This window comes from Varroa jacobsoni, unplaced genomic scaffold, assembly GCF_002532875.2.
Source record: "Varroa jacobsoni isolate VJ856 unplaced genomic scaffold, vjacob_1.0 contig02247, whole genome shotgun sequence".
Classification (NCBI taxonomy): domain Eukaryota; kingdom Metazoa; phylum Arthropoda; class Arachnida; order Mesostigmata; family Varroidae; genus Varroa; species Varroa jacobsoni.
The window spans coordinates 30,252-49,413 of record NW_019214783.1 but is presented as its reverse complement, the minus strand read 5'-3'; the positions used below and the strand labels follow the sequence as shown (position 1 = coordinate 49,413).

Genomic DNA, 19,162 nt, shown 5'->3' with positions numbered 1-19,162 from the left:
TAACTTTATTGTTAAGAGCAACTTTATCAGATTTTAACTTTTCCTCGGTACCTATTTTATCATCACCTCTCTGAGGTGCTTAAAACGCTAGTACAAATACAAATAAAGAAACAGAAGCACAGACGAGAAAGCGTAGAATAGCAGCAGTGCAGCAGGAAATCCATGCCCGACAAACGGGTGACACAAATGATAGGGTCTATTGCGTACAACGCATATACAGACCTAACGTTTAACATCAGTGCCCCCTAAAAAATATAAATCGCTAAATATAAAGTATTTTTACAAACAGCATAGTGGAATCTATTCATAGTGTATAGCGCAAATTGTATCAAAAAAAAACTTCTTATTCTTTAAGAGTTTACGGCAAGCCCAATTTTTTGGGTTTCAGGCATGTGCATAAGTGTTCTGACATGAGAGAATATTTATTTTATAGCAACATGGTCCATGCGATTATATCGGCTTCTAGATGCTACTAATTTAATTTTGTATGCTTGAAAGTATGCAGTCACCATTGAATCTGCATAGAGAGGGTATACGCAGTGACGGATGTGACGCTTTATATGTTGAAGACGGCGCCACTATTTTAGTCAGTCTAGAATTTCTTCTCCAAGGTATTCCGTTGTTACGAAAATGCCCGATGTTCACTGCGGGTAACGCCCGTGTACTTTGTTGCTAGCATCCGTTGCAAACTTCGTCGACAGGCAGAAACACTGTTGTGAAGAGATTGATTTTATGGCAAGTTACATTATCTCGTCTTACTTCAAAAACGAAATGTTGATGTCTGGTTCTATGTGGCCTGGTAGCTCTACAAGCGAGGCGGTGAAACTTGCTATCGTTATTTCGACATTTACTCGTTGCACAAACATGTGTAAGCACCAACACCCGAGGCACAAAGCATATCGGGAAAGAAAATGGTTGTAAATAATGCCGAAATATAACAAAATTAAGATTAAAGGCAAAGGAGGTTATATATTCGATTTTATCTTCTTTGTTGCTCTACCGATACTGTTGTCGTATGTATTTATGGCCGGTGTAGTCGTCTGGATATTTGTCCACACAGGTATAATTTTTCATTCAAGTATATATAAGGACGGCATATCCGTCAAACGTGTGTGAACTATGAAAAGATGAGAATCAGCTAATGCTGCTTGGCGCTCATTGTGTTGCTTAGAAAGGGCGAACACGAAACCCATTTTATTTTTTATCTCGCCCCGCCAGCGAAGGGGAATAACGAGCTACGAAGGTTGCAGTGATGTCGCTTATTGAGTCCCGTTGGGGACCGGCCTCAATGGTGAGTTCCGGCTTGCACCTATCACGCATCTGTGCTCTAATGTGGGAATTTAGTTTCGCCATTGACTAAATGCACAGTGATTTACGGCCAAAGTGAAAATGAATCAAATCAGGACTTACAGAAAGTCATCTTAAATGTTAAAAAGCTAATAGATTGTCGTTGCAGAGAGATACTCTTTGGTGAAAATGCACCCACTTTTTTATACAATGCGTCCGATGTTTATGAATAGCCTGCTGCTCGCCGGATAGGCCCGTATATCTAGCCAGCATCAGTAGAAGTTGAGCAGATGCGAGCCGCGTGAAGTCATGTTTTGTCGTAGACAAAGTAGATTTGGTGTGCCTTCTCGGCAGCGTTTGTGCTATAGCTGAGGCAGTTCTAGCGGCCGCAAAGGCGTGGCCTTCAAAGGGACGAAGGCGAGAGGACTCTGTAGGAGGCTCTGAAACAAGTGAGGCTAAGTATGAATTGGGGAGGCTGTGCTTTGTTATCACGAATGATAATAGTCGTTGTCGCGGCGTCAGCTACAGTTGCCTGCACAAGCGCAGTTCCACCGTGAGAGAGTTTAAACCTCACAGAAAAAAAAAGCAAGGCTTTACTGACGCAACATACTTACCTAAAAAAACCGATTCAGATAAACGACTGGGAAGTGCCCTGCTCCAGTTTGTTTTTGACCTTCAGGATATCATATTCGGATTTGCTTATTAATACCTTTTGAATAAATGGGAAACTTCGACAAGGACGAACATGGATAGTTAACCAATAAAGTTTGTAGTGACGCGTTTCATGTATATATTTAATACTTGACCCTGCGAAACGTGTATGGCTCACTTAGGCATGCTTTCCGCTCGTCGAGCACGATTTATATATATGAATCTGTAACAATTCTGACTAAGATTTTCAACCACTATAACGTATATAGCAATACAAATACATAATTTAACTATTACGGAGAACGGCCTATCCCATACTATACCCATGGCTGTTTCTAAAAGTTTTTTGGAAAAAGTATTGAAAAAAATTGTAGAGTCAGGCGTCCGCTGACTAGAAAAATCTGATACCTATCAATTTTCTCACTGTGTTCATGACCGCTGAAACGGTTACAGTGGCACACGTTAGCAAGACCCGTCTAAACGATACCATATCACCCGCATTCACGGTGGAATAGCGATAAATCTGAGATTTTATGTAATGGCTGTAGTGGTCAAATCGGTAGGTAAGTCCTGGTAATAGTAGATAATGAAATTGTTGTTGCGATAACGCATGTTCAAGACAAAAGCGGTTTAAAAAAAAATGTGCAAAAATGCATGAGAGTAATCAGTTCCTAATGCAGCCCAACTGGGTCAGCACAAGATTTGAAACCAAGAAGGAAAAACTTCATTGCTGATCTAGAAAACCCTACGCAAGTTGATTATGCGGTTGTTTTTGCTAGAGATATAAACAAAGGCGATGCAAAAACTAAAACGACTGGATCTGCTTTGTCCAGAAAAGAAATAATGAACAACATCGACCTGTTCTCCCTAAACTTTTGCAGTGAGACCGGGCTACGGTATTGACTAACGGAATGACAAGAGGCCGCAACGTTATTCTTGCGAATGATGACTTTGTAGGCAATGTTACAGTCTGTCAAGTTTTGCTTACTACTGCCTATTGGTCACGTGTACGATTTCATTCAGCTTTGATTCTCAACGTCTATCATTGCAGTTCCTGGACCCCATAAGGGGATTACGGCAGCATATCTTATAATGTACTAATTACCGACTGGACTCGTTTTGCCTGGTTTGTCGTAATGTAAACATGATGCACAGGCACTGTATGTCGCATTACTGCAACAGCTCTTCATTCCCACAAACGCCTGTAATAGTTAGCTTAGATAAGAACATCACGCTTTTTTGGACTAAGTTACGGAAGACGCTAACAAGAAAGGAGACCATTGAAGAAAGCTACATTGTTCAGAGGAGAAATTCGTATGTTATTCATGGGTGCAAGGCCTCAAGGCTAAAGCTGGTCTATTTTAATTTTATTGAAAGCCTACATAAACAGCGGAGGCCGATAGTGTTAAAAAGGCACGTTTTGTTCCTCACGTTTTCGCTTTCACGTATTATATATATAATAACATTATTATTACGTATTACATATATACTATATCAGCTGTCGAAACAGATACAGCAAACTTCTGAAAACTTTAACGAAATATGATTGAAGAAAGAGCTTACCTAATTGGGTAACACCATTCCTAAAAGAGAGGAACATTTGTGTGCGAACAAATGAAAGTCCTCTCTCTTGTTTGAAGATCACGTCAGGCTGTCCGCAAAAAACAATGATGGGTCCCTATACTGATTCATTAAGGAATTTAAATACTACGGTCTACGCAAGCAACAACAATTTTCAGAGATCGTTAGAACGGCTCTGGGAAAAGTCTCTTAATCCTGAAGAGCTTAAGTTATCTCTGCCAAAATGGGCTATATTGCTTTTTGGACGCCAAAATTCCAATTAAACTATTGGTTCGTGGGACAAGTTACCCACGGTATCTCAATTATGAAAGACCTTGCTGCATTTCCACTTTTCTTAAATACACCGAAGTTGAAACCACTGCCACACGAAAAGCTTACCATATAATGGGAGAGTTTGTTTTTCAAGATCCTAAACTATACATACAACTGTATTGATAATACATTCTTCCTGATTTAATTTACGTCTCCTCAATGTGGAACACAGGCTTAGCAAAGAAGAGATCTATGACCTTAAAGTTTACAGGGAAATCTCTGTTTGGCGAACGAGCCGCAATATTCGCCACTAACTTCTACTGGGAAATTGAGCGTGTTACTAGATGCATCTAGGTGAGTATGTAAAATAAGGGGAGAATTGATAAAACATAATATCAATGAATACAAATATACAACTTGGGTGCTTCAGCTATGTACCAAGTTGTTTCCCAAATCGGCACTGACGTCTAAGTTTATAATGTGAGCTCAAAAGCGAAGGCAAAGGCATACAAGTTTGAAGAGACCATCTTTAAATATACGAAGGGGCAAAATCACTTTTCCTTTGCATAAAACTAAGAACTGATGACAACCCCCCATTATTTTTGCAGTTTCAATTTAGACTTTTACAAAAACGTCTAACGGATGTAAATGTCATTTAGTGACATTTAAACTTGGCAAATTATAATAATAATAATTGCAATGAATCTAACTTCGTCACTAACGGGCCGTCATGAACTTTCACGAGGTCAAGAAACGCTTGAAGACGTTGTGAAATTCCGCAAACGTATATGGATAGCCAAAACAATAATATGAGTATAGTGACGTTAAATATTCACTACTACAATGTAGCAGCTCCAATGAATCTTTGCTTAAGCATGTTTTGCAAAGGCAGGTTTGCAGGCGCATTTTGCGGCGACGTGCAAAACCTTTAACGATAAACGAAGAACCTTCGAAACCCTTTTTTTTTTTTTTTTTTTTTAGGAAGTTTGGGAAGAAATATGGTGAGAATAGGCTCCTTAGAATGAGCGAATACATGAGTGTAAACCGGCAGAGAAATCGTAATAAGTTGTTAGAATTTTTCACTATTCATTCAAAATCAAATTGGAAACGAAATAAAGCACTAGGAAAAAGACCAGAGAAACGTCCGCAAACCGATTTTCCCTCATTGTAAAACGATCCAAAACAATGGTAACCGGCGACAATGTTTCTGCAAAGCGGAGCTCACTATAATAAGCCAAACAATAGCTTTAGTCACACATTCTCTTCGCCAATACAATGAATGTAAACACCGTCATGAAGAGGAGAACAGTCATCTACATAGAAGCACCGGTTATTTGGTATCTTACTTTGTCTATTGTTTTTCGGCAATCACAATGATCATTAAAGGTACCAAAAATAAGCAGGATTAATTACTCGGCTGCGCAGTCATTGAGACACACATTTATAAAATTTAGCCAAAATTTCGTTTTTCCAAATCTGCTGAAACAGTGAGCTCTATTAAAATAAGCTGAATATGAAAATTTTGAATGTACGTGACGATCAAGTTCTAAAATCGACATTGATTTCTATCGAAAAAAATCAAATTTTTTATTCCGGTTACATACTTATACAAAAATTAATAATCCGCATGACTTTTTTGACATTACATTATTTTTTTTTCGTCAGTTGAAGACACTGGTTTAGCCACCTTTTTATGCACAGAAAATTTTAACATATTTATAGAGGTTGTATATGCATATCGAGAATATAGCATAGATTATTGGTACATCATTTATCATTATATAGATTATTTGGCTTTATGCCAGCCGCAAATACCTTAAGGTTTACAATTCCAGCTGCACCCTTCAAAGTTACCCAATTCAAAGTCAATCGTGAAAATATACTTCAGCTCTGCTCTTACCTTTTGTTGAATTTCCTCAATCGTTTAAAATTTTTTTCCTTTGAAATGGTTGTCAGGTTTGTAAAGAAGACAAAGTTATATAGAAGTGTATTATCGTGATGAAAAACCCACTAGGTCTCACAGAATTCAGGATCACGTTAACGACCAGCATTGTGAAATGTTGTTGAAAAAAACTTTTTAGCCTCGGTGAAAGCAGAGCCATCCGGTTGAAATTCGAAGTATATCACTCTGAGATAGTCGAAAAGGACAGCGAGAACAGACTCGGTTTTTGACCGGAATCCTGCGACTTTCTTCAATTTAGCTTTGCCTTTAGAAATATAATTACACCATTATTGCCTTATCTCCACCTCACACAAATACATTTGTGTCTTATCATCTGTAATAATGCGTTGGTGAAAATTTATCTTTGGGCGCGTTAACATTCTCCTTTAAAAGCTGTCGATTGGTCTGCGTTTGTTCGAAACTTTTTTTTGTTACCTTCTCACCTATAAGTGATCCTTCGAAACTGTCCGACATACCTCGTGTGACAGTCCAACCCTACTGCGACCTACTTTAAAGTGATTCAGCAATCGAAGCACGACATGCTTTACTTTGCCTACTCTCCTTTTTTTTTTTGTTCCTCGAGTCAAGATTTGTTTTTAGAACTCTCTTGTTTGTCGTGAAATTGTCTGCTCCACTAGGATTTGATACATAGTCTGGTCCCAAAAAGCCGCCTATAGCATTGCGACCACTTGTAAGGACTTAAGTTCCCAACGCAGAACACCCTCTTTTGCAGTCTATTTTTATTTTTCATAAAAAAAGACGACGCACACGTTTAGGTGTTTTGAACGTTGGCCTGAATAGTAGACGGGTATTCAGGTACGGCATCACAAGCTCACTCACAAGTTAATCTTTAAGTGACAAAAACTGGCCTTTTTTTAATTAAGTAATCAAGTAAAGACTACACCAAGGTGTTGCTTAAGCACTTCTCCACGATATTAATTCATCCACGGTTTCTCTACTTATAAAGCAAGTGACTGGGTAAACGACTTCGATGCATTAGTGTGTTCTACTAGGAAACGGTAATATAATGCCTTCACTTTTCAAACAATCCCTTTTGTTTCGGCAATATCTTTCCCGGCATAAAAACAGTGGAAAATGTAATACTGGACATGTATCCCTTCGAGTTTCATAAGTGAACGCACCGAATCCCTACTTCCAACGACAAAAACTTAATGAAGACAACAAGGCACATGTGTGACCGTCAAGGTAATAAACTTGGGAACCTTCACCTAGTTACCCTCCAATGGGAACTTTCTACTCTACCTAAATATCAATACATGTACATGCAGGATCCTCTACTAGTAAAAAAGCAAAACCGAACATTTTTAATTGACGAGAAAGTTTATTTTAAAGCGAAAGCAGCAAGGAATCATTGGGAGTTCTCAGTTTTTGCACACTACAAAGCTAAATATGAAGATTCAAGACAAATTTGGGTTTTTTAATAGTAGCCTATAACGGTTTTGGTTCTCACAAATGGTCCTCGCAAAGACATATAACTTCCATATTGCATTATTTTATTCCACATTTTCGACAACTCACCATGTTCCAGGTATTTTAGAAAAATAAAGTATTGGGAAAAACTAAACAGCTTTATATTCCAACGATCTGACTCTGCAAATAAAAACAAGAGAAGCGTTCAGTCCTCTTGAGCACGATACTCTGCGCAAAACATTCAACCTGCAAACAATCTCTTTAAAGTTAGAGCTTTATATTTATGTGTACACAAAGTCATAGTTGATTGTTGCCAAGTGCTGGCCCCAGGCACACACATCAACAATATATATAAATATATAAAAAAACAAAAAAAAATACGGGATATCACACATTAGTCGTTATATTAGCAGAAGCGGACAGTATTCATAACAAATACACTAGAAGCTTGGTCTCGATCCTTGAAACATAGTAAACGGGATGTACCGTTTAGTACAACGCTACCTCGGGTTCACCCCTTGGAATAGAAATATGTCAGTGTCTCATACACTAACATAGACGTCGAACGGGAATTCATTGTAATATATGACAAGAATTAATCGTGCAAAATATAAAAAGCCGATAATGAAAATGGCAACTGGGGTACTTAGAGGGTGCTGTTACAAATCGCATTAAAATCGCAAAAATTAGTTTTTTTTGATCGTGTAAAAATGAATAATGGTATTCGCATGCTTAACAGCAAAGTCAATTCTACTAATTTTTCTCCAATCATATTAATATAGCTAAAGAAGCTTTAAAGGCCTTTGTAAAAAAGAAGGTTTTATAGCTCTAACTGTACGTTTGTTATATAACAAAAGCAGGGATCAGAAAATACTCTGACATGATCTTCACGTGCAATGGCACAGGATCTAAAACTAGACAGACACACAGGCTAGAGCGGATAGCCGGTTTAAACACGTCGAGTGATCTGTCCCTCCTGAAAAAGGAAATGTTACCCGGCATCAATAGGTAGCTTGAAAGTGTTACATAATATGATACCCTATACAAAGGTTAAAGCATTAATTATCCTGAGACTGTGAGTGAGTGAGTGACGGTTCATGAATAAATATGAACGAAAAATTTCGCTTTCCTAGTTATAATGGGTATATTAATAGTTAGTCATTATATTAAATGCGTCTGCTCGACATAATAACATTCAAATTTTAAGATTCAACTTTTTTTTGTGTCGACTTGTTTAAACATTAAAGTTCTCGAATGTTATTACCTCAGTATGGTCTATGTATATTGCTGAATTCCCGTTCAGACTCTTCTTGTTCTTCTATTAGGGCTGTATAGAGCGAACGTGCATATTAAGGTTTTTTATAAACATACAAAATGGGGCAGGTGGACAAGATTTTCTAAAAATGAAGCAACATTGCAGCGGTACGCAAACTACAGGATGAGCATCCACATTCAAACAACCTTAACGTTAAAATTACCTCAGATACCTTAGTCTCTGGTATTGAATAAGTAACTAAGTTAACCAAAATGTGGAGGGTAGACGCCAAGCAAAGCAAGAAGTTTAAAGATGCTAAAGATTTGCATCAAATAATTTAAATAAATAAAGTCACTTTGTTCTTCTTTTGATGTATTTATTTAGTAAATATTACATTTCAAATTGTTTTTTTTTTTTCGTTTTGGCAGGGTTTTTTTAACCTAACACGACATGCACTTGGGCGTAGAAAATCTTCAAACTGGCTTGGCCTATGAGTAGCGGTCCGGTGCACTTTTAGTATTACTTTACAGTCGACCTCTCGATTCACTAGAGGAATGTCGACGTAATGGTGATTTTTGAACTTGAGTGCTGGGCACTGCTAACGTTCGACGAGGAGGCCTCGCTAACGTTTCCAATTCACGGTTAAATATCATCTTATGATTCTCTTCAAGTACGTATTCCCATGCTTTGTATGTTTCTTGGACATTTTCAGGGAACTCGTTTAGCAACTTGCTATGTCGCCAGTGCCGCTTTGAAGTAATACTAGGCGACGAGCTCTGTTGTTGCTGAAGTGATGGAACATTCAGTGAAAAGTCTTTATGCTTCCTAACTTCCTGGTTTCCGATTGACGCTCTTGTATGCACGGTCGACGAAAGAGAGTTAGAACGTAAAGGCAACTCCTGAAAGTGCACGCATTTGCTTCTCAACTTGGGTCGGATCTGCGTATATGAAACGTTTGTAGCCGTTTGCGACCGAACCGGCTTTCCCTGTTGCGTATCGTTCTGAGGAGCTGCAACAGCGCGTAATTTGCTCTGACGCAAATCAATCGCAATTACAGATGTTCCTCGGTCGCTCACTAGGCTGCTAACTGCATCATTTAATCTTTTCGCGCCTGAAACGTCACGAATTAATAGTTATTTTTACTATTACTATTATGGACGATGCATCATGGAACTAGAAGAAATTTTACATAGACTTACCAGCAACGGTATCCGTTGTAACGTGGAATTCTTTAATGATGTCTTCCGCGCTCAGTGCTTCGGTTAACATACACGTACTGAATAGAATCACTGAGGTGTCGCATACTTTCAGCTTGAGTGTACGAGTCACTGGTTGTGGAATTGCTTCACAATGATGAAACTCGCACCCCTCTCTGTTATGGCTAGAGAATCCCCCCTAGGCGTAAAGGAAATATATGAAAAGGTAAATTAAGGACAATTTAAGGATAGATTTACACGTTTTAAACTCGCTTTAAGTGACTTTTAACACTTCGGGAATTAATGTTTGCAAGTAAGACACCTGTGTACCTTCACTACTAAATCTGACAGAGCTTTTTCTTAAAACATAAGAAAGTCTATTTAGTTTTCGAGTACGTGCGCATATTAATGTCGTCTGAATGTCTCATGCAATAGTCTGGGCGTCAATATAGATTATCTTTATGCTGAAGCGAGAAAAAGACATGCGTGTACACACCTCTACAGACCGTTTCCACTCATCGTATGAGCAGAACTTATTCCAATGAACATTGGAATCCTGAATAATATTGGTAGCGTTGTCCTTTGCGCCTATTATGCAAGCCATGACCCCAGTATGCAGTACAGTCAGCTCCACAGAACCAGGATCCGATTCTGAAGGAGTGATGTGGCAGAGCAACAGCGCCATTTGATGGGTACAAGCTTGTTGCTCTATTTCTCTGCTTGGTTTCAACGTATAACATGTAGCACAAGAGTATTCAATTATTGATGTTCAGTATACTTTGTTAACTGCTCAATAGCTAATCAGCACCTCTGTACAAACTAAACGATCATTTGTAAGAAGACAGATCCACTAATGAAAGCTGCAATGTTAGAAAGTATACGTAGATGCAAAAGAAAAGCATTTTTTAGAAGAAAGTTGAGCTTTTTTATAATTAGAATATTTGAATATATGCGTGTATGTTAAAACCACTTAGCTAAACAAATGACCAATAGTTCTTCGACAACAGAATATTTTCTAAAGTTACATAATCCAGGTAATATAGGTCGCGTCGGATCAGATCGGGCTTGGTGACATTTGCGGCTGCGTATAGCGTTCTGGAGAGAAGCGTTTTTACGAAGTTTGAGCAATTCACAGCCAAGATCTGCTAAAAACTGCTAATATAGCTATATAAAAGATAAATAACTAAAAACCATACCAGGTCTATTCGATAACATACAGAAAATAATATTCGATGTGACTCATATTAAACGCCGTTGCTCCAAGCAAACGGATACCAGGTGGTACTACGAGTTCATACACGTTCAGGTGTTTGGTGTAGCCTCCAATCACGTATGGAAATTTAACGTATCCCTCAAACACACATGTGTTCTGCTAGCAGCAATCTCTACAGATATATACACCCTAATTTTATAGAATATGCTTTGATGCTGCCGAGCAGATTTGAGGTAAAAACAAGTCGATAACAATAATCCCCCTAAATGTTGCGCGTGTTACGAGGTAAGCCACCAAGTTGTCAGGGGGATTCCCTTAAACTTCGCGCCTTAGCATAAAAAAGTGGTCATGTTGTTACTCACTTATAGCATTCATGAATCATTTTCTGCAGTGCAAGGTTGATTTTCGATAAAGCTCCTACGGTAGCGTCGCCATTTTGGCGCTTTCGTCTCATATCCCGAATGAGGTCTGCCAGGAAAGCCTTGGCTTGGCCACACACTGCCGGTTTCACATATGATTCACAGATAGCAAGAATCACTTCCTGCGATTGTGCCCCATTTTGTGAGCATTGATTGATGTATAACCTGTTAAAGTAAGGACACCTCGAGGGCATGTAAGTCAGTTCGAACGGTCTCGATCACTGCCTGACCTATACACATTGAGGCGTACGCGACGCCCTTTCGTATGTTTAACCTAGCTGAAGTTTCTTCTGGTTTCCGTTCGTATGATTCTTGAGTATTTCTCTAGAAACGTTTAAAGATCTGAACAGTTGACTAATTTCAATTATTTTCATACAGCGATCGATTTAATTGTTTACAGAACTACAAAATACCAGGTTCCATGTTTGAGACTTGTATTTTTCTATTAGTGATCTACTTGCTCGTATAATTCTTGAGGACTATCAATATCGTATTGTATACGTTACGCGGTTGTCAACTCCTTGTTGCTACAAAACTCGGCGGAGCAAAGTAGATTTGTCACAACAGAGGAAGAAATAGGTTCAGTTGCTGCAAATCATTTGCGTTCTCTAGCGCGGCTCAAACATTTAATGTGCATAACCTAAAATGCCACCGCGTGCGATAGTTATTACGCCCATTTGGGCAAAGAGCTTGATTAGTATGACTATAATTATCACACCTCTGGAGTGCTTTACTTTTTAGCACGTTTATGAAACTCGATTGTACCGTTCTTATCAAAAAAAAAAAAACTAACTAACTAACACATTCAATACTTCAAACAATTCGGCCCCTTCTTTAAACTCAGTTTCGTTTTTTCAGTCGATGCTTTTTCCAACTGTGGACCTATTTCCTCCAAGGGGTGAGTTGCCTTGCCTACCAAATAGAAGAAAATAACCCCGTAGAACGTATATTGTACCTGGAATGTCCTCGGTCAGACTCTGAGAATCCTGTCGTCCATAGTTGATTTTTAGCAATTTGTGGGTTTCTATCGGTCACGCTAAACGGGCCCAGTCGACCGCTAAACTTCGTATCAACCACAGAAACATTGCGATCACCGCTGAAGTAAACACGCGACTTTGATATGTTAGTGACTGAACAGATTATATTTTAGTAGCTTTTTTTTTTAAATTCTTAAATGACGTTTATAATCAGTGGTAATAAAAGTATGGATTTTTAGGCGTTAGGAGTGTTCTCGATGAATGAAGAGTAATGGTTTAAAAATATAAAGATTTTTTCTAAAATGTTTTTAACATATATCGATAGATATTGCTCATTAACGAGATCTTTCCACAACGTGGAACTTCGTTAGCCAACGACAGTCGGAAAAAACTTGGCACAACTTGTAATAAAGTTGAAACGTACCATAATTGTTGAAACTCAGTCGAGTCAATGAAAAGATCTTGATTGCAAGCAATATCTAATATTTCGAGTGAACGTGAAATGAGGTTCGGCAGTGGAATTTCGCTCAGTACGTTGCAAGATATATCAAGACGGCGTAGGGCGGGACAGCAGTCCACGCGCGGTACTTCCGTGAGTCGATTACAATCCAACAGAAGTGTTTCTAGTTCACTCATCGCAAGGGGGGGCAACGATAAGATGTTATTACCGCTTAGATGTATGTCGCGCAGCTGAGTTAGGTTGCTTAGCCTATAAACAGCGGTTGAACGTATAAGCCGCAGTACCTTTAGTGAACGAAAGCAAATACATCTACCAATAGATTGTTTTCTAATAAGATATATAGACGCGTTGGCGATATTGCGTGAAGATACGCGTGTGAGCTAGGCTAAATTGTTTCCAGCGCCCACTTTTTCTTTAGGCCTGGTTCTAACTTCGCAGAAAGCAGGACTTACAAGCGAAAAAGATATACACTTATAACATTGACGTACTTTATGGTAATCACTTTCAAATGACGTTTTGTTCACTAATAATTCAATATGCATTTGAGCTGAGTATAAAACTTTTAGAATTGTTTTTTTTGTGCCTGTTCATCGCTTTATGTAGCATAGATTAACTGTGTCTCTTGAGCCGGTCTGAAAGGAATTTGCATTTACCCTTTGGGAAGTGTTTCAAATCTGTTGAAAGAAAGCTTTAATACTTTCAGCTTAGGGCAGCAAAGAATGTAACTCCAAGCATCATCGAGGAGGGCATTATGCGAAAGGACGAGCCACCGCAACGTCAACTGAAAGCCTGAAATGGTCGGGAGATGCTTCAGTTGGTTCCACGAAGCATTAAGCCATTCGAGCCTGAAATGTCAAGATGTCCAAAATATTTTATTATGTCTATTTCTAGGTACCGTAATGTACAGTGAAAGGCTTGTGGAGTAACTCGTTGTTAAGAGATCTACTTCTTCTATCAGGAAACGATTATTCTGTCTTAGCGCAGATCTGATGGCCGGAAGAATCGCACAGAATTTTCAATCTATGTAACGAGCACAAATGCGAATGATTTCCTATTCGTTATAGACACTCATCAGAAGCTCCTTTAGTGTTGAACTATAATGAATTTACTTTCAAAAAACCAGGTTAACCTTGGCGCCTCTAAAAGGAGTTTGTCTGGTAAAGATGGCCCAATATAATTATGCTGAATATCAAGATGTCGAAGAAGGCATTGTTCGCTTGGTTCAACTTCAAGACGCCGTAAGCGATTGTGACCTAAACGTAACGTGTCTAGACGCCGAAATGAGAGAATTCTGAAAATGAAATTGTATCATATTAACACATAGTTTAAACGTAGGTTCATACAATCGAAAAGCAATTTCACATATCTACAAGTGACTCCTAGCAGTCTTTTCAGCTTAGTGCTAACCCATGGAATACTGCTCGTCTTTCCTCACATTTGTACTCCCTTACTCTGTACAATACATTTACTTCTATGCATTCTATTCTAAAATGAACGAAATGATCTATCCTACTATGTGTTTGTCTAAATATCAAATTGGGAGCAACAGTTGCAATTTTTGTTTTGAAAATCTGCATTCGTAGTGCTGGGTCACCGGCTACGCTCGCAGTAGCGGGCGGTTTTGTCTGTCGCTTCGGCAAATTCAGCACTGCCGTAAAAGAAGTTAGTTGGAATTATGTCATTCCGTGCAGAATTGGTGAACTTGGCAGTGGGCACACTTTGATCCTCCAGGAGGAATCCACGAGACAACAAGAAGTCTATGTAGCAATGGCTTCCTTTGCACGGTCCCTGAAAATTGCTCCCGTATTCAGTCCCTTAGTCCTGATAAGCTTTTGGAACAATGTTAAACAACGCTATCAAGGCTCGTCGTAACAGGGACGATCGGAAGCCATCAGTCATGGAAACTGCTTAATGTCGCCTATCCACCTTTTCACGTTGCCTCTAATTTTGATTGTGGTAAATGCGGCAAGAGGCAGTCAAATGACGAGTCATCTCTTTTATTAAACACTTGAAACGTTATGTTTATTTAGTATGCACTCAGTGTCATGTTAATAGTTTCTGTCTCATATTTATTAATTGTGACGCACTAATTTAGCTCTACGTTCAATTATAAAGAGGTTCATTAGTTCACCGTATCCTGGCTGCGCACCTGCAGGACAACGTACACTTAGGAATTTCTTTGAAAAAACCAGATCAGTAACTGAAAGCAGTTAAAGCGCACTTCGGTGTGTTTGCTCTCACCAATGAATTACTAGACAAGCAAATTAAAGGGAGTAATGTCTTCGGCATAACTGGAAATTAATTTCGAATATATTCCGAATAGGGGGCGTAAATCGTATATAAATACCCGACTTCAAAGTGGTATCTTGGTGCACTGATTGAACGTCAAAGCATACTTATTGTGTATTTGGCTGATGAGATTATGACTCAGATCCAGATAGCTCAATTGATCGTTCTGACAAATCCATTCCGGGCAGTGGCATAGCTCGTTGCTGAAAGCACAGAATACCGAGAAATAAAATGTCCGATTGCACAAGTGATGATAAAATTATACTGTGATATTCTTCTTATTTACATATATTAGCAAAGAAAACGCTGTCAAAACTAATGACAAAACCCATTCTCGCTAACCTAGGCGTCATTAAGGCTTAGCTCAGTCACGTACAATGCTACGCAATTTTATAGCGTTTTAAACACCTGAACCTCGTCTGGCTTATTATGAAAACCTAACAAAAGAAACCAGATGTAAGTAAAATGGGACGCTATAAGTGGAGTATGGAAGGAAACAAAAGCAAATGAAGCCTACGTAGAGTCACACAGGCACAGATACGCTTATGAGGGGAAGGGGTGATTGTTCGTGGTCATTTCATGATGGGGAATATTTTATCTAGACATACAGATGGTTGACTCCATTGTCGAAAACGTGAGAGGGAAAGGCAGGCATAATGAAGACCCGCAAATTGGTTCACGCTTTGCGTTCTGATGTAGGTCAGATTCTCTAATAGTCCTTAGCTAAATCACCGAACAAGCTTATTATAGCAACATAGGCAAATATTCGACTTTTCTCTCTATACGGGCAGTTGCATCGTCTACAAAGCCTACTACATCGGATACCCTTTTTATGTATATGTTAGCAATTTCTGAATAGTCAATTATACAGCCACTTACGTATGTCAACTGGTATCGAAGAACAGATGTAGATCATCATATTTGTACATCGTGAAAATGTAGAACATATCTTTCTTTAACAATATGAATCTTTCTTTGACAAAAACAAAATATATATATATATATATATATATATATATATATCTTCTAATTGGTAAATTTCTTCATACAATCTGAAAAAATACAGCAGAATCGTACTTAGATGCATCTAGGAATTCAAGCGTTGATACGTTTATGGATGCAGTGATGCTTGACAGCCCTGAAAAATCATTAAAAAAAAAAACAACATATCATTTAGTACGTATGCGTGGAATAGTCCTGGGTGCTTATCTGATTTTGACTTCAAAAGTTTGCCTATATTATATATTGTTAAACTTACCTATAATTGGAGTGAACAATGTATGCAGTCACAGCAAAGTTCTTTAGTAATTTATCGTGTTTAACCACTCTAAATATCATCGAACTTATTTTATAAAACTATATACCTTACAAAAATATATTCGAATTAGTCTCGACATCTGGTAGCTTTAGAATCTCAATCTAGAATATTAGATCAACCTATTTCCTTCTACAAACGAAGCGTTCCCGAGAGAAGTTTGACTTAAATTAAAGAAAGTTTACTTTGTTTTATTACGTTTTTTTTTTGTGAAAAAAAATTATGACAAAATCCGAGCTGTTCGTTTTGGCTGAATTTGCAAATATTGATTAGAAGTTCATGTGAAGACCCTTTTAGGCGGCAAGCTTAAGCTTCCTGCCTTTATTTCAACAATCATCAGTGCTAATTCTATCGCTCTACTAACCAGCCAAATACGCCGCCAATAGGAACTGAATATATTTGTACCGTATAAATAATTTTCTTACTAATAAAAGGTAAAATGTTTCGTCTTTCATTGTAACGCATGCTAGATCGGCTGTCTGATGAGACACAAGACCTCTCTCTTCTGGCAGAAACAGCTGCAAAATGTCGTCCTGGATGATGACCTTCACACAAATAATATTGTCTAGAAAAAAGCTCTTGTGCTAACTTGGCGTTCTAAACGTAAAGCCCGAAACGTTCCGATAGTGGTAGTATAATCGATGACTGCTATATCTAAACGAGTGGAAAAATAAGCATTATTTCCTTTAGAAACCCGAAAGACGTGAAATGCATACAAATCCGCATCACGATTATACTATACAGACGAGCCGAAAAGCCATGCTTTCAATTTATGGACACGCGCAGCATGTACAAAAAGTTTCTTTACCTCATGCTAAAATAATTTGTCTATCGCAAACTTCCTAAGTTCCTCTTGCACATCTAACGTACGAAGATATTTCATATTTTGCATTATTTAAGTTATGATAATGCTCAGATAACAAAATATTTTCAAATGACAAAAAAACGATCCCAGCTGATAGTGCTGTAACTATCTTAGTGTCTTTACAATCTGAGAAGCTTTATGATAAAATGAGCAGAATAAATCCTGCAAAACTCATAACGCAATTTGTCCTGTGTTAAAGGGGCTCAAAGGGCGAAGACGACCTAAACCCATAGGAATTACGCAATTTTTTTACAATATGAGCGCTCTAAAGACGCATTTCTCCCAAATAACTGGATAGACTGTCAACGTAATGGAGCTTTTGAGACTTTTGATTTGCTGGATACAGAAATCCACCGTAATATTTTCGTACGTAGAGCTAAATGTCATGCTATAAGATAGACTATTGGAAGATAGGTCGGGGGATTACTATTATGAGAGACGTTGAGATGAACGATGCGTTGACTAGTAAGGTGAAACACATTGAGGTGATTGTGACTGCAATCAATATATTCGAGTTCGTGTAAGTTGTCTAATTGAACTTCATTCAATCGATTTTCCGATATCTCCAGATATCGTAGAGTCTGAAAACATTTGAAACAATATAAAAATAGTATGGTTATCATGTGTGTCCGGAAGTTTAATAGCTACAAACTTGTCTTATCCCTAAGCCCACGATCTGCGCGCTATATCTACACAATTCATTATCATTACACGCGATTAATATGTGGATACGGTGAATTAATGAGGAAAAGCTTCACTTTTGCCTGATGAATTTCAAAGACATGGGCGTTTTGTTCGAATAAAGTTCGAGCTAAAAAGATGTAAATATCCTTTGTAGCATCATGAACATACTAACGGGAATGGCATTGAAGCAAATGGCACCGTTTAGTAAATTCTTCCGCAAATCGAGATGCTGTAAATGTGTCCACATGGGAAAGAGGGCCTCAGGTGATGTCACCAACCGGTTGGCTGATAGTGAGAGTTTCAGTAGATGTGCGAGATGGCAGAGCTCACGCGGTAGGGAACGTAACCGATTGCCCTTAAGGGAGAGCAATTGGAGATCGTGGAGACAGCCCAACTCTGCTGGCAACTCGTTGAATTCGTTGAAATCCGCGAAGAGAATACGAAGTCTACAAAAGCAAAACAAGCAAGCTCAACAAGATTACATTGGCTTATTTTGTTTGAATGACTCAATAGTTTGTCAATTTTTACATTCGTCTTAATTCGAATAAGCTGATGCTTTCTTTTGGGATTAATATATAAAAGAAAGGAGAGCTCACACGTTATTGATGTTCATTGGCAATAACCATAATAATATGACGAAGCAGGCCGAATGTCACGAGTATAGACCGAAGGAACGCATTCCATATATATAGGGTAGAGCGTATATACGTATGTATGTTAGGAGCATTATCTTTTTTATTTATTGTAAAATTGTGATAACATGCAGTGTCTAACAATCTCGCTCGACTCAGAAGTTCTCTAGGAGAAAGCCACAAGTTGCGAAGTTTTAAGCACTCGACTGAACTCGAAACAAGCTGGTCGCCGTTGTCAAGTGCGATGTTGAGGGTCAAATACATCCATTGGGATTGTGCTGAAACCCGCAACAACACCTGTCAGTAACAATTCGACTCCAGTTACGGAAACGCTTGAAACAATATGAGTGCTATGACACATTTATCCCAGCAGTTAATCCGAGAAGAACTCCAATAAAAATTCGCCACTGTCTCATTGCTCCGATAACAAACCAAAAATCAGCCGGAAAGTTGGTCGATCCAGACCTGCCGTACAAGGACCCAGATGACGATCATATGGAGTCCGCAACGATGGACACAGGTATGACCCAGCTACTGCGTTCTTTGTTCTACTTTAATTGTTACAGCCTTCACCTACTGCTAAGCTGGTCCTGGAATCAATGTTGTATACGTTCATGCGTTTCTTTCTAGTCAGCATTGGGTCGATTAACAGACTCGTCTTGCACGATAATCAGAGAAGTGCAGTCGCAGCACCTTTACCTATAGCTGACGTC

The 19,162-nt window shown here is 38.6% G+C and overlaps 1 protein-coding gene across 1 annotated transcript in view; it reads right to left on the bottom strand.

Annotated features, from left to right (window-relative positions):
• Window positions 1-6,985: 6,985 nt before the first annotated feature.
• Window positions 6,986-19,162, bottom strand: part of LOC111272436 (PH domain leucine-rich repeat-containing protein phosphatase 1) — a 39,434-nt gene continuing 27,257 nt past the window's right edge. The window contains exons 3-14 of the mRNA XM_022853887.2: window positions 17,990-18,263; window positions 17,561-17,714; window positions 16,031-16,091; window positions 15,061-15,156; window positions 13,794-13,955; window positions 13,318-13,509; window positions 12,629-12,913; window positions 12,183-12,323; window positions 11,171-11,392; window positions 10,092-10,311; window positions 9,599-9,794; window positions 6,986-9,510 (exon numbers count right to left, since the gene is read on the bottom strand). Coding sequence (XP_022709622.1) covers window positions 8,924-9,510; window positions 9,599-9,794; window positions 10,092-10,311; window positions 11,171-11,392; window positions 12,183-12,323; window positions 12,629-12,913; window positions 13,318-13,509; window positions 13,794-13,955; window positions 15,061-15,156; window positions 16,031-16,091; window positions 17,561-17,714; window positions 17,990-18,263 — 2,590 coding nt within the window. The 3' untranslated portion in view covers window positions 6,986-8,923. The remainder of the gene's footprint in view (window positions 9,511-9,598; window positions 9,795-10,091; window positions 10,312-11,170; window positions 11,393-12,182; window positions 12,324-12,628; window positions 12,914-13,317; window positions 13,510-13,793; window positions 13,956-15,060; window positions 15,157-16,030; window positions 16,092-17,560; window positions 17,715-17,989; window positions 18,264-19,162) is intronic.